General features: G+C 58.8%; 1 protein-coding gene across 5 annotated transcripts in view; it reads left to right on the top strand.

Annotated features, from left to right (window-relative positions):
• FOXP4 (forkhead box P4) overlaps positions 1-26,180 on the top strand; it is a 62,318-nt gene that overhangs the window by 17,332 nt on the left and 18,806 nt on the right. For 3 of the 5 annotated variants that reach the window (XM_075776245.1, XM_075776247.1, XM_075776246.1), the window contains exons 2-5: positions 5,521-5,737; positions 14,627-14,716; positions 23,062-23,184; positions 25,198-25,284. In XM_075776245.1, coding sequence (XP_075632360.1) covers positions 5,537-5,737; positions 14,627-14,716; positions 23,062-23,184; positions 25,198-25,284 — 501 coding nt within the window. In that variant the 5' untranslated portion in view covers positions 5,521-5,536. Of the gene's footprint in view, positions 1-5,520; positions 5,738-14,626; positions 14,717-15,881; positions 15,903-23,061; positions 23,185-25,197; positions 25,285-26,180 lie in introns of those variants that run through there. The other 2 variants (XM_075776248.1, XM_075776249.1) reach the window with 2 other exon arrangements.

The raw sequence follows: 26,180 nt of genomic DNA, 5'->3' as shown, positions 1-26,180 counted from the left end.
TTCGGGGAGGCAGGTGGGCTCGTGGGGACCCAAGCAGGAGTAGTGCCATGTCCCGCTGACCGGCACGGCACGGTCCCAGGGGCTTTCCCCGTTGGTGGGGCTCACGCTTCCAGGTGCGCTCCCGGCTCTTGGAGTGAGGTGACACACTTTTGGGGAGAAAACAACCTCCCTGTGGTTGTTCTCGCTTGACGCCTGTGCAGCAGCAAATGCCCTCCGCTGCCTGACGGTCGCCGGTGCTCGTGAGCACGGCCGGGGTGCTGGAGGCTTCGTGGCGGGCACGGGGCTGGGGCGGGCGGGTGAGGAGAGCCGCAGGGGATAAAGGTCTGCCCGCCGGCGAGGGCGAGCGCCCGGAGGTTGGTTCTTCCCTAAGAAGTTGCTGGGAGCGAGATGAAAGTGGGAGATGAAAGTGCCCAGAGGTGAGATCCCATTAAAGTGGTGCCCGGGCTTAGCCGGTCCTTGGTTCCTTAAATCTCTTCTAATTTACAGTAATGCTCCAGATTCGTTTCAGCTCCCCTAGACTTTTATTTTAATCCCCTTTCCACATTTCCATGTGTTTATGTGTTAATTAAAGGGTAAAAAGCCACTCTCGGAGCAATCCTGGCTGCTGCTTCTCTTCAAGCCAAAGCCTTTTAAGATTAGCGAGCCGCTTCCGAAAGCCTTGCGGTGCCGGATCCGGACAGGCAGGTTGCTCAACTTTCTGTAGCTGGGACAGACCCAGTGCCTGGGATCCAGCCTCCCAAAGTCCCTCCCAGCCGTGCAGAGAACCATCCCACAGGACTTCTGACGGCTTTGGGGGGATTTGCGCGGTCCGTGCTCCTCCATCGTCTGCCGGTACCTGCAGAAGGAGCTGCCGGCACGGCACGCCTGGCTTGTGCTGCCGGGGGCAGAGCCCTTGCCGCGCTGCGGGGCAGCCCCCTGCTCCCCTCCAGGTCTTGGCAAGGCTGGACCTGGGAGGAAGGGTCTGGAAAACTGCTTTGGGGCTGGGATGCAGTGGGAAGGGTGGAAAAAGCCTCCAGAGCGTTGTGGTAGCCGGCTGCTTGTAAATGCATGGCATCACCTGCCTCTTCTGCGCCATCCCTTGCAAAAACGCAGCTCGGCTCCTTCCTTGGCTCACGGAGACAGCGTTTTCCCACCGGTGTTTCCCACTGTTCATCCTCATCCCTCCTGGTCGGTGGTTTCAGGCTGGGGACGCTCCTTGGTTTTGCGACTGGGGAAGCTGAGGCCAAGGGGCACCGGCTGCCGTTGGTGTGAGGATGGGGACGGGGGTCGAGGACAGGGACCCCTGGGCAGCGGGGAGGAGGCACCCACGGTGCTGGGTCCGACACAGGCCCCGTCCTGTCGGCAGCCCGTGAAGGGCAGCCCAAAGTTAGGGAGCCCCTGAGGACCGCGGTATTGAGGATATTTAAAAATAGGAGAAACAGCAAAAATAGATGTTCAGGCACTCGCTTCTTAGGAGCTCGCGGGCTTGGCTGTACCTGTTTCTGCGCGTCCCGGGGGCCGAGAAGCGCTAGTTAGTTTTGATGTCTATGGAGCTGAATCGAGTGGAGAACCGACATCACTTCGCTTGGGTTTGGATGCCCCAAAATTTGTCTGGAGGTTTTGGGGAGAAGTCACTCTGTAAACGCTTTGTCTCCTGTTCTCGCTCCTAAAGACCTGGGCACAGCTCCCACGTCCTTTGGTGCACATCCTTGCTTCGAGTCCGCTGGCTCGCTCGCCTCCGCGTTCCTCCTCCCCTTTCTGCCGGGGCTCGGAAGGGCTCCGTGGCGATGCCGGGCTCCGTGGCGATGCCGGGCGGCACGGCACGCACCTTGTCCTCCATGCGAGACCCTGGGGAGCGTGGCACACGCGTGTGTCGGGCACACGTGCACGCGGCAGGAGCCGCGTCCGACAGCCCAGCCAGCTGATCCGCACCCTCCCTTGCAGGGAAACTCTGGGCATCCATCAGTCTGTTAATTGCGCTAATTAGAGAGTGTGGAGGTGTTAATTGGAAAACCCTGGTATCGTGCCTGTTTGGGGGGGGGATGTCAATAAAAATGAATTGATGACTTGGCATGGCGCGTGCACTTTACAGGTTAGTGGCAAGTCAGGGGATGTCAAGGAAATGTTACTGCTCAGATGAAGCAATTGTTAATTAAAAAGCAACGGTAATTAATATACTCTCATTGCCATATGGTACTGCTAAAGGCAGGGGGATTCTTTACACCGTTTGTAATTCTCCGTTTCCTTTTCTTTGTCCTGCGAAAGGTGCGGGTTTAAGTAAAAGGGGGGGGAGGGCAGAGTGCCTGTTCCGTGAAGTGATTTTTGAGTCTGAAATGGTAATTAGCAATCCATTTGCGCATCTTCTGTTGCTCATTGCCATTAGAGGGGTCTCCTCCCCTTTTAAGTAAAACCATCCTTTTCTACTTTATCTGGGTGTTGTATCTGCTGCGATGACTGTCTGGACAGGGTCCCTGCCTTTATGCCTGGGGGAAGGTCTGATCCTGATTAGATCCTCTGGATACCAGTGTATGGAGAATCCCTAAAATACTGGATGTGTTTGAACTGAAATAGATGAAAAGCCGGAGCTGGGATGCTGCAGAGCCCTCCCGTCTGCGCACAGGGATGCACGTGTGCTCCAGTGCTTGCAGCCGGTCGTGCAGCTGGGTTTTGTTCTTCCCAACACGGCTTCAGCCATCCCGGCTGGAAAGGCACTCATTCCTAATTTAAATCGACTTTATAACATTGCAGACACTAGCTTCATTTTTTTTTTTTTCTTCTTTAAGGTTTTGTAAAACTTTTATATGAATGGAAATATTTTCATTATTATTATTACTTTCTTTTATGACTTCCCTTGCAGTGTTGGGAACCCAGACACACCAGCATCCCAGTAGGGTTTGCGAACGGGAAGTCGAGTTTTACTAGACTTGGAGAGGGAACCCAACTGGCCTGGTGTCCCGGGCTGCGGGAATCACCCGGCTGGACCCCAGCGCCGGTTCGTGTGCTCCAGCATCCTGCCTCTGGCAGGGGCCGGGGACGGCAGAGCAAGCCCACGGTTACAGCTCCTCCACGAGAAGAGATTTCCTCCTAATTCCCAATAGTTAAGCTTCAATTTATGCCCCGAAGCCAGGAAAGTTTTATATCCTTTCCAAAAACTTTTTTTTTTTTTCCTTTTTTAATACTTCCTGTTGTAACTCTGGATATTCTTGTTCTCTGTATAAAAATCAAATCCCTTTTTGAATCCTGCTGAGTTTCTGGCTGTGGCGATGCCTTGTGACTGCCGGACACGGGCAGAGCCCGGCTTTCCCCTCAGGGCCGCTCGCCTGGTCGAAACGTGGAGCAGGCGATGGATTTCAGAAGGAAAATGAGAAAAGGAACAGCAATAACTTAATATTTCTGCAGGCTCTTGTTGGGTTGGGGGGAAAGGAGCAAACGTAGTTTTTGAGGGCAAAAGGAGTTTTCTTTCTCCCAGCTTTTTTCGCTCCTAACGCAGCATCCCTAGGCGAGCGTCCCATCCTTTCCCCATCCCTTCGTGGGAAGCTGCTCCAACCGTGCCGTGCTCTCGCCCCCGCGCCCCGGTCCTGCACTTCCAGCAAAACGGAAGCCCGGTGATCCCGTTAACCTTGAACTCTGCCGCAGCCACCGGCGCGTCACCCTGCGCGGATTTGGTAGCACCAGGACGGCGGGAGGGAGCCGGCAGCTCCACATGGGAATTAATGTCAGTCATATACCCTGCGGAAATGACTTTTGAAATGCATATAATCTCAAACATGCAAATGAGAAGCTTGCTTCACCCTGTTTAATATGAATGATCAGCTTCTGAATAGCTATTATTACACGCCACATTTCAGCAATTATGTTGTTCGCGGTTTGTCTTTCTGTCTTTTGGGGCGGGGGGGGAGACGGGGGAAAAAAAGAGAAGAAAAAGGAAGAAAAAGGAAGAAACGGTATTTCTTCTCCCTGTCCCTCTTTCTTTATTCCCTTCCTGTTCCAAACTCGCTGGCCGGCTGCACGCGGTGGCGGGCGAACGCCGATCCCGCTGCGGCTCCCGCCGGTTGGGAAGGAGCTGGTGCGGACGAGATAAAGCTGTGTCCGCCGCTTTTCCACAGAGCAGAGCGTGCGTGGGGAAGGAGGGAGAGACCCTTGGCACTGTTCCTGTGCCCCCGTCTGCTCTGTGCGGGGCTGGACGTGGCCCCGGGGGGCTCGGCGGTTGCTGGCTGGAGCTGATGCTGGATGCGGGGGTTATTTTTCCTCCGGAGCCAGCCCAGATCCGGGAGTTGTTTCCCCCAGAAAGGGGATCCTGAGGTTCACAGTAACAACCTGCCGCTGATCAAACCCAACTGAGCGGAGGCTCTTGGTCTCTTTGAAGCCAAGCCCTGTAACTCCTCGGGGCTCCTTCCCCTGACCCCTCTGCCTTAATTTAAATCGCATTTAAGACTAGGGGGTGAGGGATGCACTTAGCACCCAGCTCATTGGGGTGCAAGCAACTTCTGCAGCCTGCAGCTCTCCCGGTGCCCGGTGTGTTCCCCCGGCTTGACGGCTCCGGAGCCGAACAGAGCTCCGGGCGGCTGCCCTGATGCTGCCGGCCTCCCACAGCTCTGTTCCCTGAATTGCCGCAGCCTGTGCGGGCACCCAGGGAGCTCTGCCTTCGTGCCCCGGGTCTGACGGGGTGCTGGGCAGGGAGAGGTGACGGGGATAAAACCCATCCGTGGGGCAAAGTGTTTTGCTGTTGCCTTGCGAGGGGGAAGGTTGTAATTGCACGAAATGAAGTACCAGAGCTGCGAAACCTGGCTGCCGGGGGCTTGCGGGGGGCTGAAAATACAGCCCCCGGCTTGGTCCTTCAGGGGCACCCGAGGGGTACGGCAAGAGGAGGGGGTGCGCAGAGGCGTCTGGGAGAAAGGGAGGATTCTCTGACCGACATTTTCTGGACTCTCGTTTCGCTGTGTCCCAGCTCCGCGGTACCTTTGGGCTTCCTTGACCTGGCGGCAAACTTTCTGCCGGGTGTTTTTTCCTGCTGGGCAGCACTGGTTTGCTGGGAGCTGAAACGCTTTGTGGAAACGTGTCAACTTTGGGGATTTTCATGGTGAAATATGCAGTGCAGGCTCCACGTGCTTGGTGTGCAGTCTCACTGAAACTTCAACTTCGCTGTCTCCACTGTCTCAAAGTGAAATATTTTGGGATTCTGTGAAAAATGCCCTGATTTCCTGGGGTTTTCTGTCTTGCATCATGCTGGGAGAAAGCTGTGAAAGCGCGGTGTTCTCCTAAGGGAAGGGTTGCCCTTGCTTTGCCCCGGTGCTGTACAGGGCCAGCAGTGCGTTCGCAGCAGCTCACGCCGTCGCACGTTCATTTTTTGGAGTAAATTGAACACAACTAAAACCGACCGGGGTTTGACGTCCTATCCCTGCATCTCCTTGCCGGGCCTCACGGGGATCGGAGATGGGATAGGACGGGGACGGGACGTGGGGCAGGCGGCGGGGGGGGATGCCGACCAGGGATTTCAGACTCTCTTCTCAGGCTCTGCTCTCTCCTCCTCCTCCTCCTCAGGTCCTGCTAGCAAGTCATGATGGTTGAATCCGCCTCGGAGACGATACGGTCCACTCCCTCCGGCCAAAACGGGGTCAGCAGTCTCAGCAACCAGCCCGATGGCGGCGGGGGCGGCGCAGGCGGCGGCGGAGGGGGTGGAGGGCGCGAAGGAGCCGCTAGCGGGGAGACCAACGGCGAGATGAGCCCCGTGGAGCTCCTGCACTTCCAGCAGCAGCAGGTAGGAGGGACGCCCAGCTTCCTGCTCTTACTGCCTTCCGCAGGGCAACGTGGAATTGGGCCCTTTGGGGATTTGGGGGCAAACACTCGATTTTACCCGGCCCTTGTCGCCGGGGCTGGCCCGGGAGGTGGGTTGCACCAGACTCGGGCATCCCTGTTGAAGCTGGGGTGCAAGTGCTGTCCCGAAAAGCAGGTGCCTGTCCTTCCCTGGGAGATGGAGCTCATCCATCCGAGCACCTCGTGGGCTGGTGCCTGCTGCCCCAGAGACGGCTGCGGTTTGGGGGGCAGGTCCTGCCTGTGCTGGTGGGGTCTGCCTGCTCGGGGCCCCCTTGGTGGGGGGAAAGCGATGCAGGAAAAGGAGGAGGGGTGCGAGAGCAGAGTAACGACCTGTTGGCTGTAAAACGAGGAGCAGGTTTTCTCTGAGTCTGTGTTTGGTCACCCAGGTGGGTGACTGGAGGTGGTCCCCCATTCTCTGGGACTCCTGGTGCCTTCAGCTGAAGAATTAACCTCAGACATGCGGCATAAAACACGTGTGACCGCGACATGTGCGTGCAACAGCTCTGTCCTCGAGCACACGTGCGTGCGCCTCAGGGAGCCCGTGCATGGGAGCTGCATGGCACGCATCTCCCCGTGCGCGCCCGGGCAGCTGTGGGGAGGGGGGACGTGTGTGTGTGCCTGCAGGTTACCTTTCAAAACAAACTTTGGAGAAAACATAAATTTTCCTCCTCGGATACTAAATAAGGCAATGATCCCTGCCTCGTATAGAGATCGCCTCCCTGAGCCATAAATTCCAGCGTGAAAGCTGTAAAAAATTGCTGTGTCTGATACTTTAGTAGTGAGTGCTGTAAATCCATTACCTGAATAACAGCCGTTTCGCACGCAGTTAAGCCCCTGTTCCCCTGATCCGAAGGGTAATCATGCGTGTAATGCTGCTGCGAGTCACCCCTGCGAAGGAGCCGCCGCTCGCTCCCCTCCCCGCGCCGGGGACGGCCCCGAATTTCGCTGAGTGGCAGCCGGAGCCAGGGGTGAATAGGAGATGCTTGTTGCTGCGCGGCCGAAGCGGTGCAGGTTAGAGGGTGAGCAGCGTGGTTGTGAAAAACGGGGTTATCCCTTCCGGAAAATAAGGGGAAAAGGGGGTTTTGCAATGCGGAGCGCCGCTGCTGTTGGCTCATCCCTGCGGATGCTGCTCCCTGAGCTCGCCCAGTAAGTCCTGCCCAAGGCATGGCCGATGTTTGATTTCACCCTTTTGCATTTCTCCTTTCGGATGCCCGGTGTAATTACCCTGGGAAACTCGCCGGCATGTGGAATTATTAAGGCAGAGAGTTTGGTAAACTTCCAAAAACAAATGATATCTGCAATGACAGCACCTTGGGGGGAGGGAAAAAAACCCATCCCAAGGACTATCAATCTTCATGCTTCAGGGAACAGGCTGAGCACCAGCTGGGGTCAGGAATAAATGTCCCCATATATAGAGTTTTGCACAATTAGGTGCTTTATGAAGGCTTTACACCATCCTCGCGAGCATCCAGCATTCGCCCCTTGTTGCAGGCGGCTCCCGGACCACTGGGCTGTTCCAGTCTGACAGCTCCTCCGTCCTGGCTCTGCCGGTGCTCAATCCTTGTTCTTATTTAACTATATGAAATCCCCAAGAAACGTTAGGAAGCCTGGAGGGGTGGGAACCCGCCACTCGACCACCCCACCAGTGGCGGAAAACTCCACGTCCGTAGGGGTTTGCTTGGGCGACGCAGCTCCCCGGGGCCGCGTGCTCTGCCCTCGCTTTTGGCTGGTTTTGCACCTTTTGGTAAAACGAGCTGGTTTTGACTTTCTTTGGCGCTCGGAGTCTCTCTGCTTTCACCCTTTTGAAAGGGGTGAACCCGGACAGCCCTGGGGCTTCTTCTCCGGTTAAAACGCATCTCTCAAGATGCTGCCCCAGAGGCGAGCGCCCCAGGTGGGAGCTTGCGTGGAGGTGCGTGTATCGCGGGGTGCTCAGGGACCCCCAAAGCTGCTTTGTGGCCTCTGGGGAGTCCCTGGAGCAAGAGGACGCGGGTGTCCGGCTGCACCAGCCCGGCTTTGCCAGGACAGGGGCTTCCCTCTGCGGCACGGGCTCTGCTCCACGGCCGAGCACAGTTTGCTGTCGCCGTCCTTGGCTGCGCCCAGTCGGTCTGTCCACCCCGATCCGGGTGACTTCAGAGCATCCCGTGGTCCGGAGAGGCTGGAGGGAGAGCGGGAGCCTGGCGGGACGGGGTGCGGAAAGGCCACCCCCCCTCCCCTCGCTCCCTCCCTCTCCCCCCACCCAGCCCAGGGTATGGCGTTCGGGTTAAATCCCTGGATTTCAATGGCGGGATTCAGCTGAAAAGCTTGAATAGCGCGCGTCCGCATTGTGCCGGGGTTGGCGGAGGGGAGAGGTCGGCTGGGGGCATGGGAGGGCTGCCCGCCGGCCGGGGTCTCCCACCGCCGTTGCTGTGGGAACGTGGCGAGACCTCCAGCGCGCTGCCGTCCTCCAGCCGGGCTCCAAAGGGCCCCGCCGCCTCTGCGCATTAATGAGTTTTTAACGTGGGGGCCGGCCCCTCGCCCCCTGCCATGCCGCTCCCCCCTCACCCCGTAATCCTCGCCGGAGGAAGGCTGGGCAGGAAACGGGGCGGCGGCGTGATGGGGGTGTTGCATCCCTGAGACGGGAGAAAGATGAGGGATGCTCCGGCTTGGGTATCGGGGTGCAGCGCTGCACCCCACGGCGGCAGGGGAGGCCCACGGGTGGGCATCGCGCAGGGCTGCGGCGCCGAGCGGGGACCGGTCTCTGATGATTCGGGTCTCTCCAGGGTTTCCCCGAGTTCCTGCAAAAAATCCAGGGTCTCCAGGTCTTCTCCTGGAGCTGGGGTTTAAAGCCATGGGGTGCGGGGAGGCTGGGTCTCAGGGGTCCTTGTGATTTTGGGGGGCGGGGGGCGGCGGGGTGAGAGCGCGGAGGTGCTCGGAGCAGGGACGTCTTGGGGGAATTGTGGGGAAAGTCCCCGAACCCGGCAGCTGCACGGTAGCTCTTTGCAACTTGCCATCCCATGGAAAAGGAGCCATCTGGAAAATCCAGCCGCCCTAGCGTTGTTCCGCAGGTTTTTTATTATGAAAAAAAGAAAAAAAAAATTGCAGTTTATTGTAGACACATGTCAAAGAAATGTTAAGTTATTAAACAAAAATAAGGCAAAAAAACACCCCCAGAAGCAAATCAGACTTTTTTGGTAGTTAGAGAAGGGTGTGGATGGGGGGAGGAAAGGCACTTCTCTGCCATAGGAAAGATACCGTTCCATAAAACATGTGATCACATCTCACATATATTGTGTAATCTGCTATTATTAGGGTATTTAAGATAAAAATGAGACTGGCGCACTTAAGTGAAACTCATCTCTCTATTAGGTTCCTTGATTTATATTTCATATTTTACTGAGTACAAATGCAGAAGAGTTTTTTTTCCTTTTTCCCCCCCTTTTTTTTTTGTTTTGTTTCATGGGGTGGGATTGTTGGGAGCTTGTTCCTTGTGTTCTTCATTAGTGGAAATGGGTTTAACCCCTCGCCTGCGAGGATTGAAGAGTCAAGAGTGGAGGAATAAAGTCCAGAAGCATTAGCGTGTGCAGCGAAAGGGAGAACAGCTGGGGCCGAGAGAGGCACAGAGCCGCTTGTAAAAAGGATTTTTTTTTTTTTTCTTTTTTCCCCCTGTGAAGAATTGTGTCATTTTTGTTAATTTTGATCTCTCTGAGCCATTTGGTTCTGGTTAAGCAGGACCGGGGCTGGGCTGGGTGGAAGTGCTTCTCAGTATGGCATCATTTACCGTTAATATCCATCTAAAAATATCCGTGTGTGTGTTGTTTTAATAGCGCTAATTCTGGAATGTGACGATGTCATTTTTATGAGGTTAGTGTAAAAAATCTTTTTTTTTTTAAAAAAACATTTTTTCATCCCTTCCCAACCTCTTTCTACTCTCCAAAAGGAAAGGAGGGAAAAGAGAAGATGCAGACTCTCTTTATAGATCCTCTTTCTGCCCCCCTCCTTGCAAAATTCTTGGTTTAATATCATTTTTAGGGCGGTTTTTCACTCATTGGAGGTTAAAACCCCATGCAAAGCTTTGATCCCATCTGGGTGGAAAATCCCTGGGCTATTTTTGGGCAGCGGTTCCCACCGCGGGCCGGGTGAACGCCGGCACGCTGCTTTTGGCTCGGGCAGCCGGAGCGTCCGGGCACCGCCGGGCGTAATTAAAAAGTACACCCTCGTAAAATGAAATACCTGGTAGAATAAGGCGGGTTTAAAACTACCCTGGACAAGCTTTCCCGTTGTGCTGTTTGATGTTTCGGGAGGCTGGGGCTCGCGTGTTTAGAAAGACCTGCCGACATCTCCATCCCCGCCAAACTTTTTTGAACCTCTTGACCTGTTTGTTCCCGATTCGACCAGGGAACGGGAGGCCTCGGAGTCTCAGCCCGGGCAGGTTTGGAGGAAGAAAAGGCAGCCAGGCAGGGACGAGGGATTAACATAGGGGCCGAAGTGTGAGTGAGCCCCCCAAATGGGGATGGGAGCCGCCGGCTCCTCTCCCTGGGTTCTCCAGTGCTGGGGAGGGGGGGACACCTGGCATTCCGGTGGGAGACAGAGAAGTTTGTGGCGTTGGCCGTGGGGAAGGCAGCCAAAAGCCGCCCCTCCTGCCGGCCTGCGCCCCCTCCGTCGCGTGCAGGGATGGAGGTGCGGAGTCCTCCTGGCCGGAGCACGAGCCTATGGGCGAGGAATCCATGATGCTCCCTAGGTATGTTGGTGGAAGCCAGGGTGAGGGGCGGCGCCGCTGCCGCACCGTGAGACGCTTTTGCCTGAAGTCGGGGCAGGATCCGGGGAACTGGAGGGATTCGGTCTCCGGGGAGAGGCGAGCATCCCCGCGGGGTGGGCACCCCGAGAGCCCCTTTCTGCGCTCAGAAACCTCCGCTGCCGCGGGAGCAGCTCGGGGCTGGTCCTGGCCGGGCGCGCGCTGTCTGGACAGAGCCTTCGCCGCGCCTGGGATTAACGCCAAGCACGGTTTATTTATTGACCCCCTCCCTGTCCCAGCACGCACCTTCCCGCCGCTCTCATCTCTCCCAGCAATAACGGGGGTGTTACGTGCCCCCGCGCAGCCTGAGGCAGTTGTGGGCCACCCCCAGCAGCCCCCGGGTCACCATCCTCTTCCTCAGCCCTGAAACACGCTGCTGCTGCTGCTCTTGAGGAGGGCAAAGCCAAACAGCATCAGCTCTTGACGTAAGCGTCTGAGACATTACAAACTTTTTTAATGGGATAATTTGCTGATCAAAGGGAGCCATCCAGGAGCATGATGAATTTGACACAACCCATTCGTTCCTAATTACGGGTAACGTGCTAATGACTCTTGAATAACACTATGCAGCAGGATACAATTTTTTAAAAAAATCATTTTTTCTCCGGTTCACAGAGCCAGGAGGTGAAAGCCCATCCACTCCCGCAGGGGAGACTTTCTTCCTTCTGCTTCCACGTCTCCGCAGCCCTAAGGAGAGGTGATGGGCGACACCTTCCTTGCTCATCCCTGGGGAAAAGGCTTTATCCTCCCAGAACCTGGGCTGGTCCTCCTGCCCTGTGTGTGAGGGTAACAAATGCAGATAACATGGGGGTCTGCATCCCGAAATTCAGTTCTCGGGGCTCCACCTGCCTTGTGCAGCTGTGCAACAGGTTTGCAGAGCCGGGCGCTGCCAGCCAGAGCATCCTTCGTTTGCAGGGTGAGCTGAACTTAGGCGTAAGTGGAAATTGCTGCCGGGTGGCGGGGAAGGAGGGAGGGGCCAGCTCCGGGGCGCTGGCGGAGAGGCCCCCGTGTGCAATTGTAAGGCCCTGTCATTTTTTTTTTTGTTGTTTTTTCCTGTAAATCTTGTAATTTCGTGCTTCAGAGCACAACAAAGTGAGAGAGCCAGCGGGGAGTGAATTAAATTCCCCCCTGAGAGGTGGCGTGGGGTGGGCGGCTGGCGGCGGGGCTGAGCCAGCCGGGTGCTGGGGACTCAGTGGCACCCGTGGACCAGCCAGTATTTGGGTTTAGAAAGAGAGATTGTGGGAGAAGTCCTGGCTAGCCCTTTGCCTGGGTGCTGGCGTTACGTCTCTTCTGTTTTTCCCTTCTTTGCTGTATTTTCCATACCTGCTGCACTGATTTTTGTTGGGCTGGGGCAGGGACCTGCCTCACTGAATCACCTCTGTGAGTCCTTGCAAAACTGGAGGAATTTCATGTGGTGCAGACGGAGAGACCGAATCCATGCAAACCTCTGTCAGACACGTGGAAAAATAGATAAAGCTCGGACAGGCGATGTGCACGCGTGAGATGCAGCCAGTGGTCCGGCGCCCATCCTTGGGTGGGTGTCTTGGACCTGCCGGCTCTGCTGCACGCTGGTGCTGAGCAGCCGTCGATTGAATTCCTCCACCCTTGGCTTTTAACTGGAATTACTGTTTTCATTTCAAAAAGTAATTAAAATATCAGACCTTGAGCTGTCATAACTGTCACATGGGTTTTGTGTTCACATTACCAATGCCCATCTATTACTGTTAATAGCAGGGAAATAACGTGCCCGCAGAGAAGCGTTGCCTTGCGCTGGGGCTGCGTCAACTCAGGGACTCGGACCACGGGTTCGTACCATCAGTGATTCCCAGCAGCACATTGCCACGTTTGTCCTCAAGGATTTTATTTGTTTAGTCGTATGGATAAAGTGAGTTTGCAAGTTTAGTGGTCACACAGTTTTTGAGAATCGCCAGCAGCCGGCCGGGGATGCTCGGGAAGAGGCGGTGGGCACGGGGCAGTGCTGGGTGCCCCCGCGCTGGGCACACCGGGTGCTGGGTACGCCCCGGGTGCAGCCCTGGCAACTTGTGGGAGGGTAACGGTAGGATCCCAGAGGTTTTTGAAACTCCTGGACTTCTGACTTTTTTGGGGCACGCGCATGGTGACAAACACGGTAGGGCAGAGCGGGTCGTGTGTCTGGAGCACAGCCATCGGGTTTGGGTCCCCTGCTAGGAAATGATATTTTTGTAGATAAGGCTGCGTCTGCTAACCCCTCTGCATGCAGCCTCTGGCCTTGGCAGCAACTTTAAAATTACCTCTCGGTTTGCAAATGCACTTCTGATGCCTGTCCACATGCAAAGAGAGGGTCGGAAGGCTTTTAATCACAGAAAAAACAGTGGTGGCACAGCTCGGACATCTTTTGCTCTAAATCCATCCCGTACGCTCTTCCCAAGCAACCGCTGCAGAGAGGAGCATAAAATGGGACCTTTTGATTAAAACGCAGGTAATGAGTTTTCACGGGTGCTCCGTTGAGCATTGTTCAGGGGGGCTGTGGGTGCTCCTTGGTTTGCAGAGGTTAACCGAATAGGCGAGCGGACAAATTGTGTGTCCAGGTGCATCCACGCCGCGGGTTTGCAAGTGGATTTGGCAGGGAGGGATGGAGAGGCGGCGTGCAGGCTGGAGGCTTTCTTCTTTATAGCTGGAAACGTGGAGAATTAACAAGTGGCCCTTTCTCGGGGTGCGCGGCCGTCTCCTGGAAGCCGGGGCGGTGATTTCCATCCAGGGTGATGACAGCCGGGGGAACCCGTGTGCCGCTGGCGGCACCGCCAAGCCGGGCTCTGACCCTGCACCGGGCGCTAATGCAAAGCTGTCCTACAGGCAGGGCTGCAACGGCTTGGTTGTTCAGAAAGGTACCCAAAAAGAAAGAAAAAAAAAAGAAAAATGCCCTTAAAAGTAAAACTAAGGAGCACACGAGGAAGCGGGTCTGGGAGCAGCAGCTGGGTACCGCAGGGTTGTTTTCATTAGAGCTTTATTCTTTCTGCCGGCGCTCAGCTCTGGAATGAAGCTCCTTTGCTGGGCTTGCACGCTCACACCGGCGCTCGCCCTCGGCCGTGCTTGCCTCTGGCCGGCCGGCTCTTCGGCCGGCTCACACTTGCTCCTCTCTCCTCCCTGTCTCTCTGCAGGATTTTCCTTATTTCACCCACTTTCTTTGGCTGCCGACAGTGCTGTGCACAGCTCGCTCACCGTTCCTTGTGCCTGCGTGTGTTTCCACAAGTGTTTTTTATCGATTTGTGTTGGTTTCTCTCTCCTTTGCCTGTTGTGCAACTTTCCAGCGAGACACCTTCATCCCTGCAAGCAAGTGAAGAGAAATCATAACTCTTTCTAGGCAAACACCCGTGAAAATAAGCCGGTTTCATCTTGGTCACTTGTGCGAGTTACTAAACTCCTGCATCAGTGCAAACTCAGTGCGGACGTGTGTGTGGATTATTAATTTAGGGTGTAATCCTGCGCTTGGCCTGACCAGAATCTGGGTGGTGACCGGGACTTTTTGGTGCTCCAGCATGACAATCAGATGTAAAATTAAATATACACGGGGGCTTTGGACACGAGGGATGTCGGCTGCAGCAGAAGTGCAGCGGTGGCTACGTGCAAGGGTGGAATAAATCAGCCGGGAGCCGGCCCCGCCGCTGGACCTTGGGTCGGGTGCCGGTTGTGCCGGGCCAGGGGACGCCCGCGCCGGGGCAGGCTGGGGACGCCCCTCGTGAAAACCTGCCAGAGCCACGGAGATGCTGGACCCGGTGCCTTGCTGGAGATGGGGCAGGGCTGGGAGGAGGTAGGATTGCCCCCAGGTCCCCGTGGCCCTCGGTGGGGTAGGGAGAGCGGTGGGCTGCAGTGGGACGTACTGGTCACACCGGTGCGGCAGGAGAGAGCACGTGGGGAGTGTCGGGGAGCGCTGCCCCCCTCGCGCATCGCTCGCACCCCGTGAGTCAAACCCGCGGAGAACCAGTCCGGCCGGCCCCGCGTCTGGGCGCTGCTCTGGGGAGCGTGCCCGGAGGAGGAAGAGGGGGCACCCTTCCTCCCGCCCACCCCGCTGTGTCTCTCTTGCAGGCTCTCCAGGTGGCACGCCAGTTCCTGCTGCAGCAGGCCACGGGGCTGAGCTCCCCCAGCAGCAATGAGGGCAAGCAGCCGGCGGTGCAGGTGAGCCCCGAGACGCGTGTGTGTGTGTCTGTCACCCCCTTTTCGGGAAGGGCTCGGCTGCAAACTGGTGCTGTGGGAAAATGCACGTGCAAGCAGACGTCACCTCCGTCTTCGGGGTGGCTAAAGCCCACAAAGAGTTAAATCCCCTGTAAACCTCCAGAAATTTCTTGGGGTTTGGGAAAGGGTGATGTGAGGGAGGGGCTGGCTCCAGGTGGGGTAAGGACCAGGGAGAGAAGGTCACCGTGTGCCACCATTCTCTGGGACAGCATTTTGAATGGGGAGGTGCGGAGTTTCCGAGTGTCGGGGCACCCCAAGATTGATGCTGGGTGCTGGGAATGGGGTGCAGGGGCTGGATAAGGGACGGTCCTTCGGGGCCGGGGCTGGGGCAGGTCCTCCAGCATGGGACAGCCACTGGGACAGGACGAAGGCCCATCTGGGGCGGGGGGGTTTGTGGCACTGGCAGGAAAATGGGGCTTTGGGTGGGTGCAGCACCCTTGGATGGCATCCTGCTCCCGTAGGGACCTCCCGTCTGCTGCCCTCCGCTGCCACACGGAAAGGGGCAGAGGAGGGGAAGGGAAAGGGGCAGAGGAGGGGAAGGGAAAGGGGCAGAGGAGGGCCCTGAACCTGGAGAGAGGGGGAGGCAGAAAGAGGCAAAGCCCAAGCGATGGAAAGTGACAATTTAAATAGCTGTGCGGAGGGGCTCTCCCTTCAGGCTAATTAAATTTATCGGAGAACAGCAGGTTACCTTATTAGAGCCACGTGGGTTTAATTAACAAAGGAAAGTAATTAGCACAAGCGCTCTCAGAGCTGGAGGTCCTGCCTATGCCAGGCTGAGCCGGCACGGCAGCGGGAGGGCGATGAGCGCTGGGGTTGGGACGGGCAATCGCCGGCTCCTGTCCCGGCTTGGCGAGCCACGTGGCCGGGGCACGGCTGAGCCTCGGCTGGCAGCGAGGGCCGTCCCGGTGCTGCCAGCACCGGGGGGCTCGTGGGGGCCGGGGGAGCCCAGACCCCCCGGCCGCTCACCAGGTTGGGAAGCGGCAGCCGGGTACGAGCAGCGGGAATTAGTCAGGGCTTCTGCGGCACAAACAGGCGGCTTTTTCCAGTGGTGCTCGCAGGAAGGAAATGCAGTCACTGCATGGAAAATCTCTGCGAAGGACAAAGGCAGAGAGGGTGAAGTCAGATTCCGGTAACCGGCGCCTCGCTCTCCTCCGTGGGTGTGCGTCCCTGCCCGCGCTTCCCCTGCCCGCGCTTCCCCTGCCCGTCCCTTGCTGCTCCCTCCGCCGCTTTCCCCGGCTGCGATGCGCTCGCACTTCGCTCGCTTGCCGCTCGCTTAACGTCCCATTCCGTCCCTCTCTGCCGCTTTCTCTCGCCTCCCCTCCCTGCCCATCTGGCCGACGGCTTTGCTGGAGCAAGCTGGATCTGCCTTCCTCTCCCCTCCTCCCTTTTTGTGTTGCAAAAGGACTTGTGAAAGTTGTAGACGTGAGTCAGAAATAGCTCATAACTCAGCAGCGACCGGCCTCTTCCTCTCCCCCCGCCCCGCCGGCCCGGCCGGCAGCTGGAGCGGGATCTGACCGAGGGGAGATAGAGGATTAAGCAGACTCCTTTGGAAGGAAGTTTATCTAACGGCAGAGTGGTGTGGATGAGACTGGCCAGGACGGCTGGAGGAGGCGGGAGGCTGGGTCCCAGCGCAGCAGCCCCTGGCTGGGGAGGGAAGGGGGAGCGCAGCGGGACCGGGGTGGGGGGGGTCATCGCGATGTTTGGGAACCGGGGTACCCTCGGTGTGCCAGCCCAGACTCCCGCGGGCTTTGCCCGCAGAGATGCAGCCGGGGCTGGATTTCCACATCATTTGGGTATTTTGGGGAGAAGCTGGTTCAGTGGCCTCCCCTCAGCTCCCTGCCGGCCGGCTCCCAGCCCCCAGTCCCAGCGGGCAGGAGGGTCCCGGCGTCGGCAGAGAGAGCAGGAGCCCCAGCACCCAACGCCCAGCGGTGCTGCGAGTTCCTGCGCTTGCCGACACCGGGCGCTTGCCTTTGCAGCGAGCAGCTCCCTGCCACCTTGCTGACGGGGACGGGACGTTTATGGGGCACCAAGCCAGCAGGAATATTAACGACAGCCGGCAACAGCGTGCTCTTAAAAACAAACAAGGAGCTGCTGGGCTCGATGGGGATTTTTTCTGGAGTCTGAACCTTCTCTCCCCCCAGATGCCTGGAGGTGTGCATGGAGAGCCTCACAGCTGGCACTCGAATTACAGCTGCATCTTTAAAAAAATGGCAAAAAACCCCACCCTGAAACATTTTTCAATGGTTTTATTTCTTTACAACTTTAAAACTGTTAGAAACTTGGAGGATGCTGACAAAGTGTTGCATTTGAGGACTTCTGCTGCAGATGGTCTGCAGGGCACTCCTCTCCTGCACGAGGCTGGTTGGGATCAGCGGATCCTCCCAGGGATCCTGCGGCACGGGGAGACGCTGCCGGCATCCCATAAAGCCCATAGCACCGGGTGCCGAAGCGTGTTTGGAAAGGCAGCACCCCGCATTTCTGGCTTGGAGGCACCGCTGAATCACGGGGTGCCCTTTTTGGGGTCCCTTCCCCAGCTCAGGCCTGGAGCCAGGGGTCTCCCAGCCTCCGGCGGGAGCAACTTGCTGAGGTTAAAAAGCCTCTGAAATGGGAGAGGGGCTGAAGGGCACCGAGGGAAGGGGAGAGGAGTTTGGAGCAAACTGCGGGAAATTGCTTTTCTTTTGTCTGCTGCGGCGGGGAGGGCAGCAGAGCGGAAAAGTGTATTTTGTTGATTTGAAACTTGAGTGAAATGGGTAATGAAGACAGATCAATACCAGCCCTTCTGCGTTCCCTCTCCAGGAAAAAATACAGCAGCCCGTCCGTCTCGGCTTGCGCGGTGCTAGATTTTTCCATCTGAACTCGCAGCACCGCCGTCCGTCCCTGCTCCCCGCCGCCGCTCCCCCTCCTCCTTCCCGGAGCCCCCGGCTCTGCCGGCCCGTAGCCCCTGCCGCCGCCCCAGCCCGCTCCGCCATCCCCGCCACCGACACAGCAGCAACGGCATTTTGGATTAACGGGGGAGCAAAGGAGTCACTTCAGCCCCCGCAGATTTTATCGGTGTGACGAGCTGTGCCAGCACGCCGTGCCCATGGAGGAGATGTGGTCCCCGGGGGATCCTGCCCGGGTGATGCTCGGGGGGCAGCAGCTCACCCCAAGCCGCGGCAGGACCGTGCCGAGGAAGGGGCCGCCCGGCAGCGAGCGCTCCAGCGTGCCGTAGCCTCTGCCGCGAGCATCCCCCAGCCAGCTCCCTTTCAACTTTTAGCGACTCGCAGCCCGATTATGCGTGATTAGTGCCTCCCCGGCGGGGCGGCTGCGCTAACGAGGATGCACGTTGGGTTGAACACGCAGGGGATTGATTCCTCCTTTTCTTTGCTTGTAACTGAACATCAGAGGCTGGTTGTCCTCCACGCTGCTACGCCAGCACCCACTCGCCCGCTCACCCCGTGCTGCTGCCCTCCTCCTGCCGCCCCCACCCAGGGCAATTACTCCTTTGGTGCTAAGGCTGTTCAAAGTATTCATAGAATAACCCCGCGGCCTCAAAACCCAGCCTAGCACATGGAGCTGGAGCTCCCTTGCAGATCTGGGTTTGGTTCCTCTGACCCCGGGTAGGTTTTGGTCTCTGTCCCATCCTGGTAAGGTCCAGGCGCAGTGTGCGCAGAGGGGGGTAGGGGCTGGGCTGTGTTTGGGTGGCTCTGTGCCACCCGTCGAGGTATATGTCACCGTGACTGGGGTTACGCGGTGTGAGCAGCGTCGCTGCCTGGCCCTGGGCGTTGGGAGCTATTGCAGATGGTCTGAGGCAGCTGAATCTCAGAGCTCGGCCGGGGATGCTGAGCGCAGGAGGGGGACCCATGGATGCGCCTGCACGTTTTGGCTGGGTTCAGGATGAAAGGTTTGCTCTCTGCCAGCTGCAGCAGTGAGAAGTGGGTGCTCGGGGGGAATTTGCTCGTCCCCCGCCCCTAAGAAGAGCAGGCCTGAAGCTGCTCTTGGTGACGATTGCTTCTCCCCTTCTATTCCCAGCTCCTGGCCTCCCTCGCCAACCTCCTCAGTTTGTTTCTGTTGGTTTTGGAATTGAAAAGGGTGTTTAAAAAAAAGAAAAACAGCACAAACATGTTTGCTGTTGTTTCTAATTGGGAGTTAAAACCCAAGATAAGATCGGAGACAAGGATGTGCAGCGCCTTGGGCTCTGCAGGAAGCATTGAACACCCCAGGTAGCTGGCGTGCGCCCGCCGCAGGGAGAGCTTTGCTCATCCCGGTGTCCCCAGGGTCCCCCCAGGTCAGTGGGGAGGGGGGTGGACAAGGTCTGGGCTGCGCCTGCCCTGGCGTGGGAGCTTGGACGTGTGGGTTTAGGTGCGGACCTGGAGATGCTCCTTTCCGTAGCGGTGGCAATGTGCTCCCCCCAGCTCCCCCCGGGACGCAGCGGGTCCTGCGGCAGCCTCCCGGCATGGGTGGCTGGGAGGTGAAGGTCGGTGCAGGGATGCTTTGAGGCTGAGCAAACCACGGGCTTGCTCACACCCTCCAGGCTGATGGGGGATGTCCCGGGTCCCGCGCTGTGCCAGGCCGGCTGTCCCAGGGGTCACGAGGCCGGCCGGCCCTCTGATGGCAGCCCCGCCATGCTGGGAGCCAAGACCGGCTGTCGGGCTGTGGCTTTCCCTGCTCTGCCTCGTGGCTGGGAGTTGCAATCTGCTTCCCGTAAAAAAGGGAAAAAGAAAAAAAAAACCTAAGAAAAATTTAAATAAAAGTATTGCTCCCCTATCCTGCTGCGTTACACCCGGCCAAATCCTGTTTCGCTCAGCCGGCTTTGGCAGAGCTGCTCCGTGCTTACGCCAAGCGCCGAGTTTCCCCTGTAATACCCGTCTCGTTTTCCACCCGCTGCCTGATGATCCGCGTCCACCCCATCCTCTGGCACGGAGGGATTACAACCGGGACCACCTGGAAAATCACCCCCTCGAGATCCCGCTCGCCGGCCGGAGCCGCAGCGGCGGGGCGTTCTGGGAGGCAGCCGGAGCTGTTAGTAAGCAGTTTTGCGGAGTGGCAGCCGGCCAAGGCGTGAGTCAAACCCTTCCCGAGTCGGTGTCTGGCAGATGCCAGCTCGTGACGCGCCGGCCGGGGACCAGCCGCTGCTGCGGGGGCTGGCTCCTGGGACCTGCTTCCCGAGGGATTTGCTGGGTGCTGGTGCCACCGCCATGTGCGAGGACGGTCCCCGGCAGCTCTGGTGCCTGGGGAGGGGCTTTGCTGCCGGGTGGACGGAGGGAGAGGGGGCAGCTGGGGGCGGCTCCGTACCCCCCCGCACCCCCTCGCACCCCCGCCGCGCCGCTCTCGCCCTTTGGCTCTCGCTTGTGGGCTTGGCCACCTGGGTCCGAGTTCTTGAGGTGACCGTTGCCCGAAGCCCCCCTGTTATCCAGGGGTGCCGGGCTGGCCTCGTGCCCTGCCACGGGGAAGCTCGCACGCCGTGGTCACCGAGTGCCGGGGCTGGAGGGGAAGGAGCTGAACCGTGTCCCGGGGGGCCGCGCCGTGCCGTCCCCCTCCCCGTTAGCAGATCAGCTGCCGGCGCGTGTCCCCGCAGGGCTCTCGGCCGAGCCGGGGGTGGACGTTTCCGTCCCCATCTCGTTTTGCCAGGGCAGCAGCTGTCACCGTCCCCGACAGCGCCGGCTGGGGCTGTCACCGGAGCCCGGGGCCGAGAACCGCGGCACTGCGGTTTGCTGCCCCGTGCCGACGTCGAGCCAGTCGCTGGTGGCAGCGCCGCGGCCTCCCTGGTATGCGTGATGAATGGCCGCAGCGGGAGCAAAACTCGCTGTATGTGGGAATTTCCCCTTTTACTACAGAAAGTTCCTGCCCTCCCTGGAACCCTTAGCCGGGAGGGAGGTGATGGTCACGCTGGGTGGAAATTCTTCATGCGGCTTTGGCGTCCGTCGGGGCTCGGGCAGGCGGCGAAGCCCAGATGCCCCTCGCAAGAGCCGGCACCGATTCGCCCCGTTCACACCTCACCCCCTCACGAACCCGCCGCCATTTCCCCGTGTCAGCTCCGCATCCGAGTGTGGAAGAAAAAGCCATTTAATGCAGACAAAGGTTGTATGAAAATATAATTCTGCTTTTGTTAGCAGCCATCAAACTCTAAAAAGCGTCGCTTTTGTTTTCTTGTAACATTGTGAAAACCTCGTGTCGGATCGAGAGCTGGGGCCCTCTCGACTAATCGCCTCTCCTTTGTGTTTTTAGATTATAGGGGCAATTAGTGTTGTCAAAACCTCTGGCAATTCTCTTTGCTCTTGACAGGGTGTCAGTCCGCTGGGCGAGAAATGGAAGGTGTTATAACTCTCCGGTAATTAGGATGCCTCCGATTTGAAAATGCCAGCAAACGTGTACGAGAGGCCACAGCGGCGGTGGGGGCGGGGAGGCCGCCCGGATGGGGGATGCGGATGAGCAATTAATTAGGGGCTCTCATTCCGAGCACGTTGCCAGCTGATGAATTGGCAAAGGGAAATTAGCAGGATGCTTAGCTCCCAGCAAGCGGGTGCGCACCCCGCTCGCTCTCGTCTTGCCATCCTCGCGAGCTTCCCTCCTTCCCAGATGTTCGCCGAGGGCTTTGCACAGCTGTCTGTGAGCACCTGACCGCCGAAACAGCCGCAGGGGGTGCTCGGGGCTCTCCGTCAGGCGTCGGCGGGTGCCGGAGCCCTCCCGGGCTTTGCAGCTCTTTGCTGGGGATGCTCCTGCATCCTCCGGAGCGCCCCGCCGCCAGCCGAGCCCGTGCAGTCGAAGGCACCCCAGCAGCAGCCCTTGGGTGTGAACAGGCAGCAATTAATCAATAACTCTGACACAAAGGCGGCTGGGGGGGGGGACGGATCGCCCGCAACAAATGGAACTCGGCCCGCTTGCGATGCCTCCCTCCAGCAAAATGCCTGAGTAAACAGATAAGCCTTTGCAATCTCCCTTGAAGGTCAGCACGCTCCAGCCCGGCCGGACGCCTGCCACGGGCGGGAGGGACTGCCCGGGGCCGCCCTGGGGTTCCATCCCTGCTCCCTGCCCTGTTGGGATGGCCGGAGGGGGGAGGCAGCCCCCAGGGTGGGCAGCAGGTCCGGACCAGGAGCCCAGGCATCGCTCAGGGTCCTGGCCAGGAGGGGCTGCTGCGTATCGGGCTCTCGTTTGGACTTTGCTGGGGGATGTGAAGCCCGTTGCTTTGTTTCTCTGTCCCTTGGTCTCTGAGGTCTCGAGACGTGTGAGTGACGAGCTGCGTCCTTGGGATCAAACTTGGGTCCTTGGCTCGCACGGGGACCTGGCTCGGGCTCTGCCACGTCCCGCGTGGGGGGGGTCCCCTCCGAGAGCCCGAGGCTGCCGGGCAGGAGGCTGCTGGTGGCTCACCGGCTCTCCTGCCCCCGACCAGCAGTGGTCATCTGCTTTCCTAGGAAAAGGGAGCATCCGGGAAGGGTTATTAAATTACGACAGAGCCATAACCCTGCCCAGGGCCTCGGGAAGGGCTTTGGGCTGGTGGGATCAGCGGAGGGCTGGGACAAGGCAGCTCTTGATGGCTGTGGTTGGGAAGGCAGCGTTGCTCCACCTGAGCAGGACTGGCGGGGCTGGGATCCATCACCGACACCTTCCCCGCTCTAGGACGCTTTGCCGTGGGGGTGTGGACCCGTGTTACGATAACCAAAGGCAGGGGTTGGCAGGTTTTCTTAGTCCTCCCTCCACTTGGTATGGTAATTACATGAGTTACTGGTGTCAGCTGGAGGTAAAGCTTTGATGTGTCTATGGAGAACCTGGTAACCTCTTCCTCTGTGCTCTGCTTTGCAAAGTTATGTGGGTGATCGGTATCTTCCCCGCTTCCCTTGGTGTTTCCCTCTTCCCTGTATCCTCCGGACCCTGAGGGAAGCAGCGGTGCCCGACACCTTTCCTGCGCTCGCAGGAGGGGAGGGAGCCGTGGTTTGGAGCTGGCTGCCCGTGAGCCGCTGGCTCCTCCGGACGCCTGATTCCCCCGGCTAAATTGCGTTTAAAGACGACCCTGCGGGCAGAGAGTATCCTGCCCTCGGGGTGAGGGAGCTTGCGGTTTAGGAAGCTTCACCCCAGTGCCAGCTGCACTGCGGGGCATCTCCCCGCCATCGCCGTGTCCCCAGCAGTGGCCTCGGCGTGCCGGGACAGGCTGTGGTGGCAAAGGGCTTCACCGAAGGTTACGCAGGAATGAGGGGCACGGAGCGTGCCCTGGGAGAGCCTGGGGGGTGGGAGGCACCCGCAGGCTGTTGGCATTTGGGGAGGGTTTTCCGGGGTTGGAATTGGGAGTGGTGACGTGTCCTTGCTCTCCGCAGGTCCCCGTGTCTGTGGCCATGATGTCCCCGCAGATGATCACGCCACAGCAAATGCAGCAGATCCTCTCGCCGCCCCAGCTCCAGGCCCTCCTGCAGCAGCAGCAGGCGATAATGCTGCAACAGGTAACGCTGGTGCGGGGCTGGCTGTGCGTGGGCTGGATCCGGCCGAGCCGTTTCCCACTGGTGCTCCTGAATGCTGGAGCTTGTCGGGGGCAGGCAGATGGGTCCTTTCCTCCCTGAGCTCCTGCGTTCCCCCCATATTTCCTTGGGGATTCCCAGCACATCCAGCACCAAGGGATGAAAAGAGCTGCAGGTGCTAAAGCTGGATGCTGCTGCCCTGAGTCAGGGTCTCCAAAGCGCAGAAAGCCCCCGCACGAGGGCTGGTTTGGGGCCGGCTGGCTCGTGGGGAGAGACGTGGGTGGATGCTCTTGGCTCGGTGGACCCTGGGCAGAGCCCCTGCGGCCGCTGCCTGGGCTTTGGGGCAGGTGCCTGGGTCTGGCTCCAGACCTGAGCGCGTGGGTTTGTTTCTCACGGCCCCGTTTGGCTTTTCCGGAGCGCTCCGTCAAATGTAAAATGAACAGGGAGGGAAGAAAAAGGAGAAGGAAAAAAAAAAAAAAAAACCAAACCTCAACTCCGAAACAAAACAGGTCTGCTTGGGTAAACACCTCCCGCCGGCGGGAGGGAAAGAAGGAGAAATCCCACAAGCATCCTCCACACCCTTCCTCCTGCCTCCAGTACCTGTTTACTCCAAACAGGCTGATAAGGATTCAAGGTTGGCCCCAGGGAGAGAACAAAGGGTAAACACTACCCTGGGTGGGTCCTTCTCCAAGCCTCTTTGGAGCCGGATAAAGAAACACGTTTGACTGCAAATTAAACAACCCAGGCCGGAATAGCTCGCATTCTCCACCAGAAGAAAACCAAACATCACACCTCTCACCCCTGACCCAATGTTCCCGCAGCCGCGCTCGACCATGTTGCAGAGCCCTGGCTTTGATTGGCTTTCGGGTAAACACCCAGGCTCTCCAAACCTGTTCGCCGGCAGAAAAAGCAAAGTTGCTGCTGTCAGCGCTGTCAGCCCCGAGCTGATAAAGGCTTCCCGGCATCCAAAGGGGCATTCCTGAGCCGCCGCCGTCGCCCCTGTGCGGGGGTACGGGCCGGGTGGGAGGGGGCCGCCGGGTCTCGCTGACCTCCCCGTGCCTCCGGCCCCTCCTGCGCGCAGCAAATCCATCACCAACAGTTTATTTAGGGGCCAGGGCAAGAGCTGGCGTCAACGCCGGCAGGTCCCGGTGCTGCCTCCTGCAGACTGGGACCCTCCTTGGTGGCTCGTCGGCAGGCTGGGGTGTTTTTCTCTGTTTTACCGGCCCAGCAAAACCCTCTGTTTCGACCACGGTGCTGCGAGGAGCTGGGTTGCCTGCGCTTTCCCATGGTGCCCGTGAAGGGGGGATGCAGGTCTGAGCCCCCGGAGCTCGTGGGGTTGCATTGCCCAGGCCAGGGGCCACGGCTGCTCCCAGCCCCTTCCCAGCCAGGACCTCCCCCAGCTCCCACGATGCTTGCCAAGGGTGTTCTGGGGTCCCACCACTCAAAAAATGGGGTTTCCCCACTGCTGAAACACTGGGTTACATGCCTGGGTGCCCTTCTCTGAAGGGGTTCACCCACCTCCTGGTATTTCATATCCCCCCATTGAGCAGCCCCCGCCAGGACAGCTGCAAAATCCCCGGGATACACAGGAATCGCTGAGCCGGGGAGGGGTTGTGACCCTCCTCCCTGGGGCCCGGCAAGGCGGAGGCTCCCGGTCCGGCTGCTGGCAGAAAGCCAGGGCAACCGGTCGGCGTTAAAAAAAGCGCAGGTTTGGCATTGGTGGTGTTTGGGGGTTTTACTCGCTGTGCGGATCCAGAGCCCTTCGGAGCACCCGGGTGTCCACGGTTTCTTCTGCAGCCGTGACTCCTGCAGCCGGTGCTTTTCCTCTTCACCTCCAGCCAAGAGCCTGCCCTGGTGCCATGCCAGGAGCCGGCACGGCTGCGGCAAAGCCCGGTGCTGGGCACGGGGTAGTGCTGGGCAGGGAGACGTGAGCAGGGTGTTTCTGCTGCTAATCCGGGCTGCTCTCTCCTCTCCCATCCCTGCCTCCTTCCCTCCCAGTTGCAGGAATACTACAAGAAGCAACAGGAGCAGCTTCACCTGCAGCTATTGACACAGCAGCAAGCCGGAAAGCAGCAACCCAAAGAGGTGAGCTCACGCAGATGGGTTCTGGGCCATCAGATCTGGCAGCTAATAAAAGGGGGACTGGCACAAAACAAGGTGTGCGTGAATCCCAGCACCCAGGGCAGCCGGCTGGGAGCCAGCGGGGACAGGCCACGGTGGCACCCTGCTCCTGGGGGTGCTGGGGCAGCTGGTCTGGGTGCTGGGAGTTGTTCCTCCTCCTCCTCTCTATCTGCAATCTGGCACGTGCACCGAGCTGCGTCGTTCTGAGTGCCGCGTCCTTGTCGGCACATCTCGAAACTATGGGGTGGGTGTGGGGAGCGGTGAAGTCAGCGGGGTGAGGGCAGGCAGCTCTGGCAGAGCCGACAGACCCTCCCTGGCAGGAGGGGCAGGTCGGTGCCCCCCCGGCACAGGGCGAGGAGTCCACAGATCCTCCTCATGGCGGGGAGCAGAGGAGGCTCGGCTCAGCCCTTGCCCGATGAGCTGGTCCTGCCCTGGGCAGGCTCTTGGCAGCACCAAGCAGGCAGGCAGGGCTGGCCGGGTGGGAACCCAAACCAGGGCTTGTGCTGCCAGGAAAGGCGATTCTGCAAAACCCAGGCGCTGCGTGAAATGGCAGTGATGCTGGCGAGGGGCTTTTCCAATGGGAGATGCTCAGGCAGGGGATGCTGGCAGCCCCCCGGGACCAGGTCGGCAGCGGTGGGCCCTTTGCTGGGGGGGGTGGTTGCCTGGTGGAGGAGTGTTTATGCGGCTGTGATTGCATCAATCTTGTATAACTCCCTTTACATAACAGGTTTTGCTGTCCTTTCCCGTAGTAACGCGCTCCCGAGGTGTTGCGGCTGTATCATCAATGCTCGGTTTTGGGGATGTGCCGGTCGCACGGAGGCTGGGGGTCGACTGCTCCCTTCCTTTTCCTTACATATTTT

This window comes from Balearica regulorum, chromosome 25, assembly GCF_011004875.1.
Source record: "Balearica regulorum gibbericeps isolate bBalReg1 chromosome 25, bBalReg1.pri, whole genome shotgun sequence".
NCBI classification, from domain to species: domain Eukaryota; kingdom Metazoa; phylum Chordata; class Aves; order Gruiformes; family Gruidae; genus Balearica; species Balearica regulorum.
Note: the sequence above shows the minus strand (reverse complement) of the source record. Positions and strands in the feature narration are given on the sequence as shown.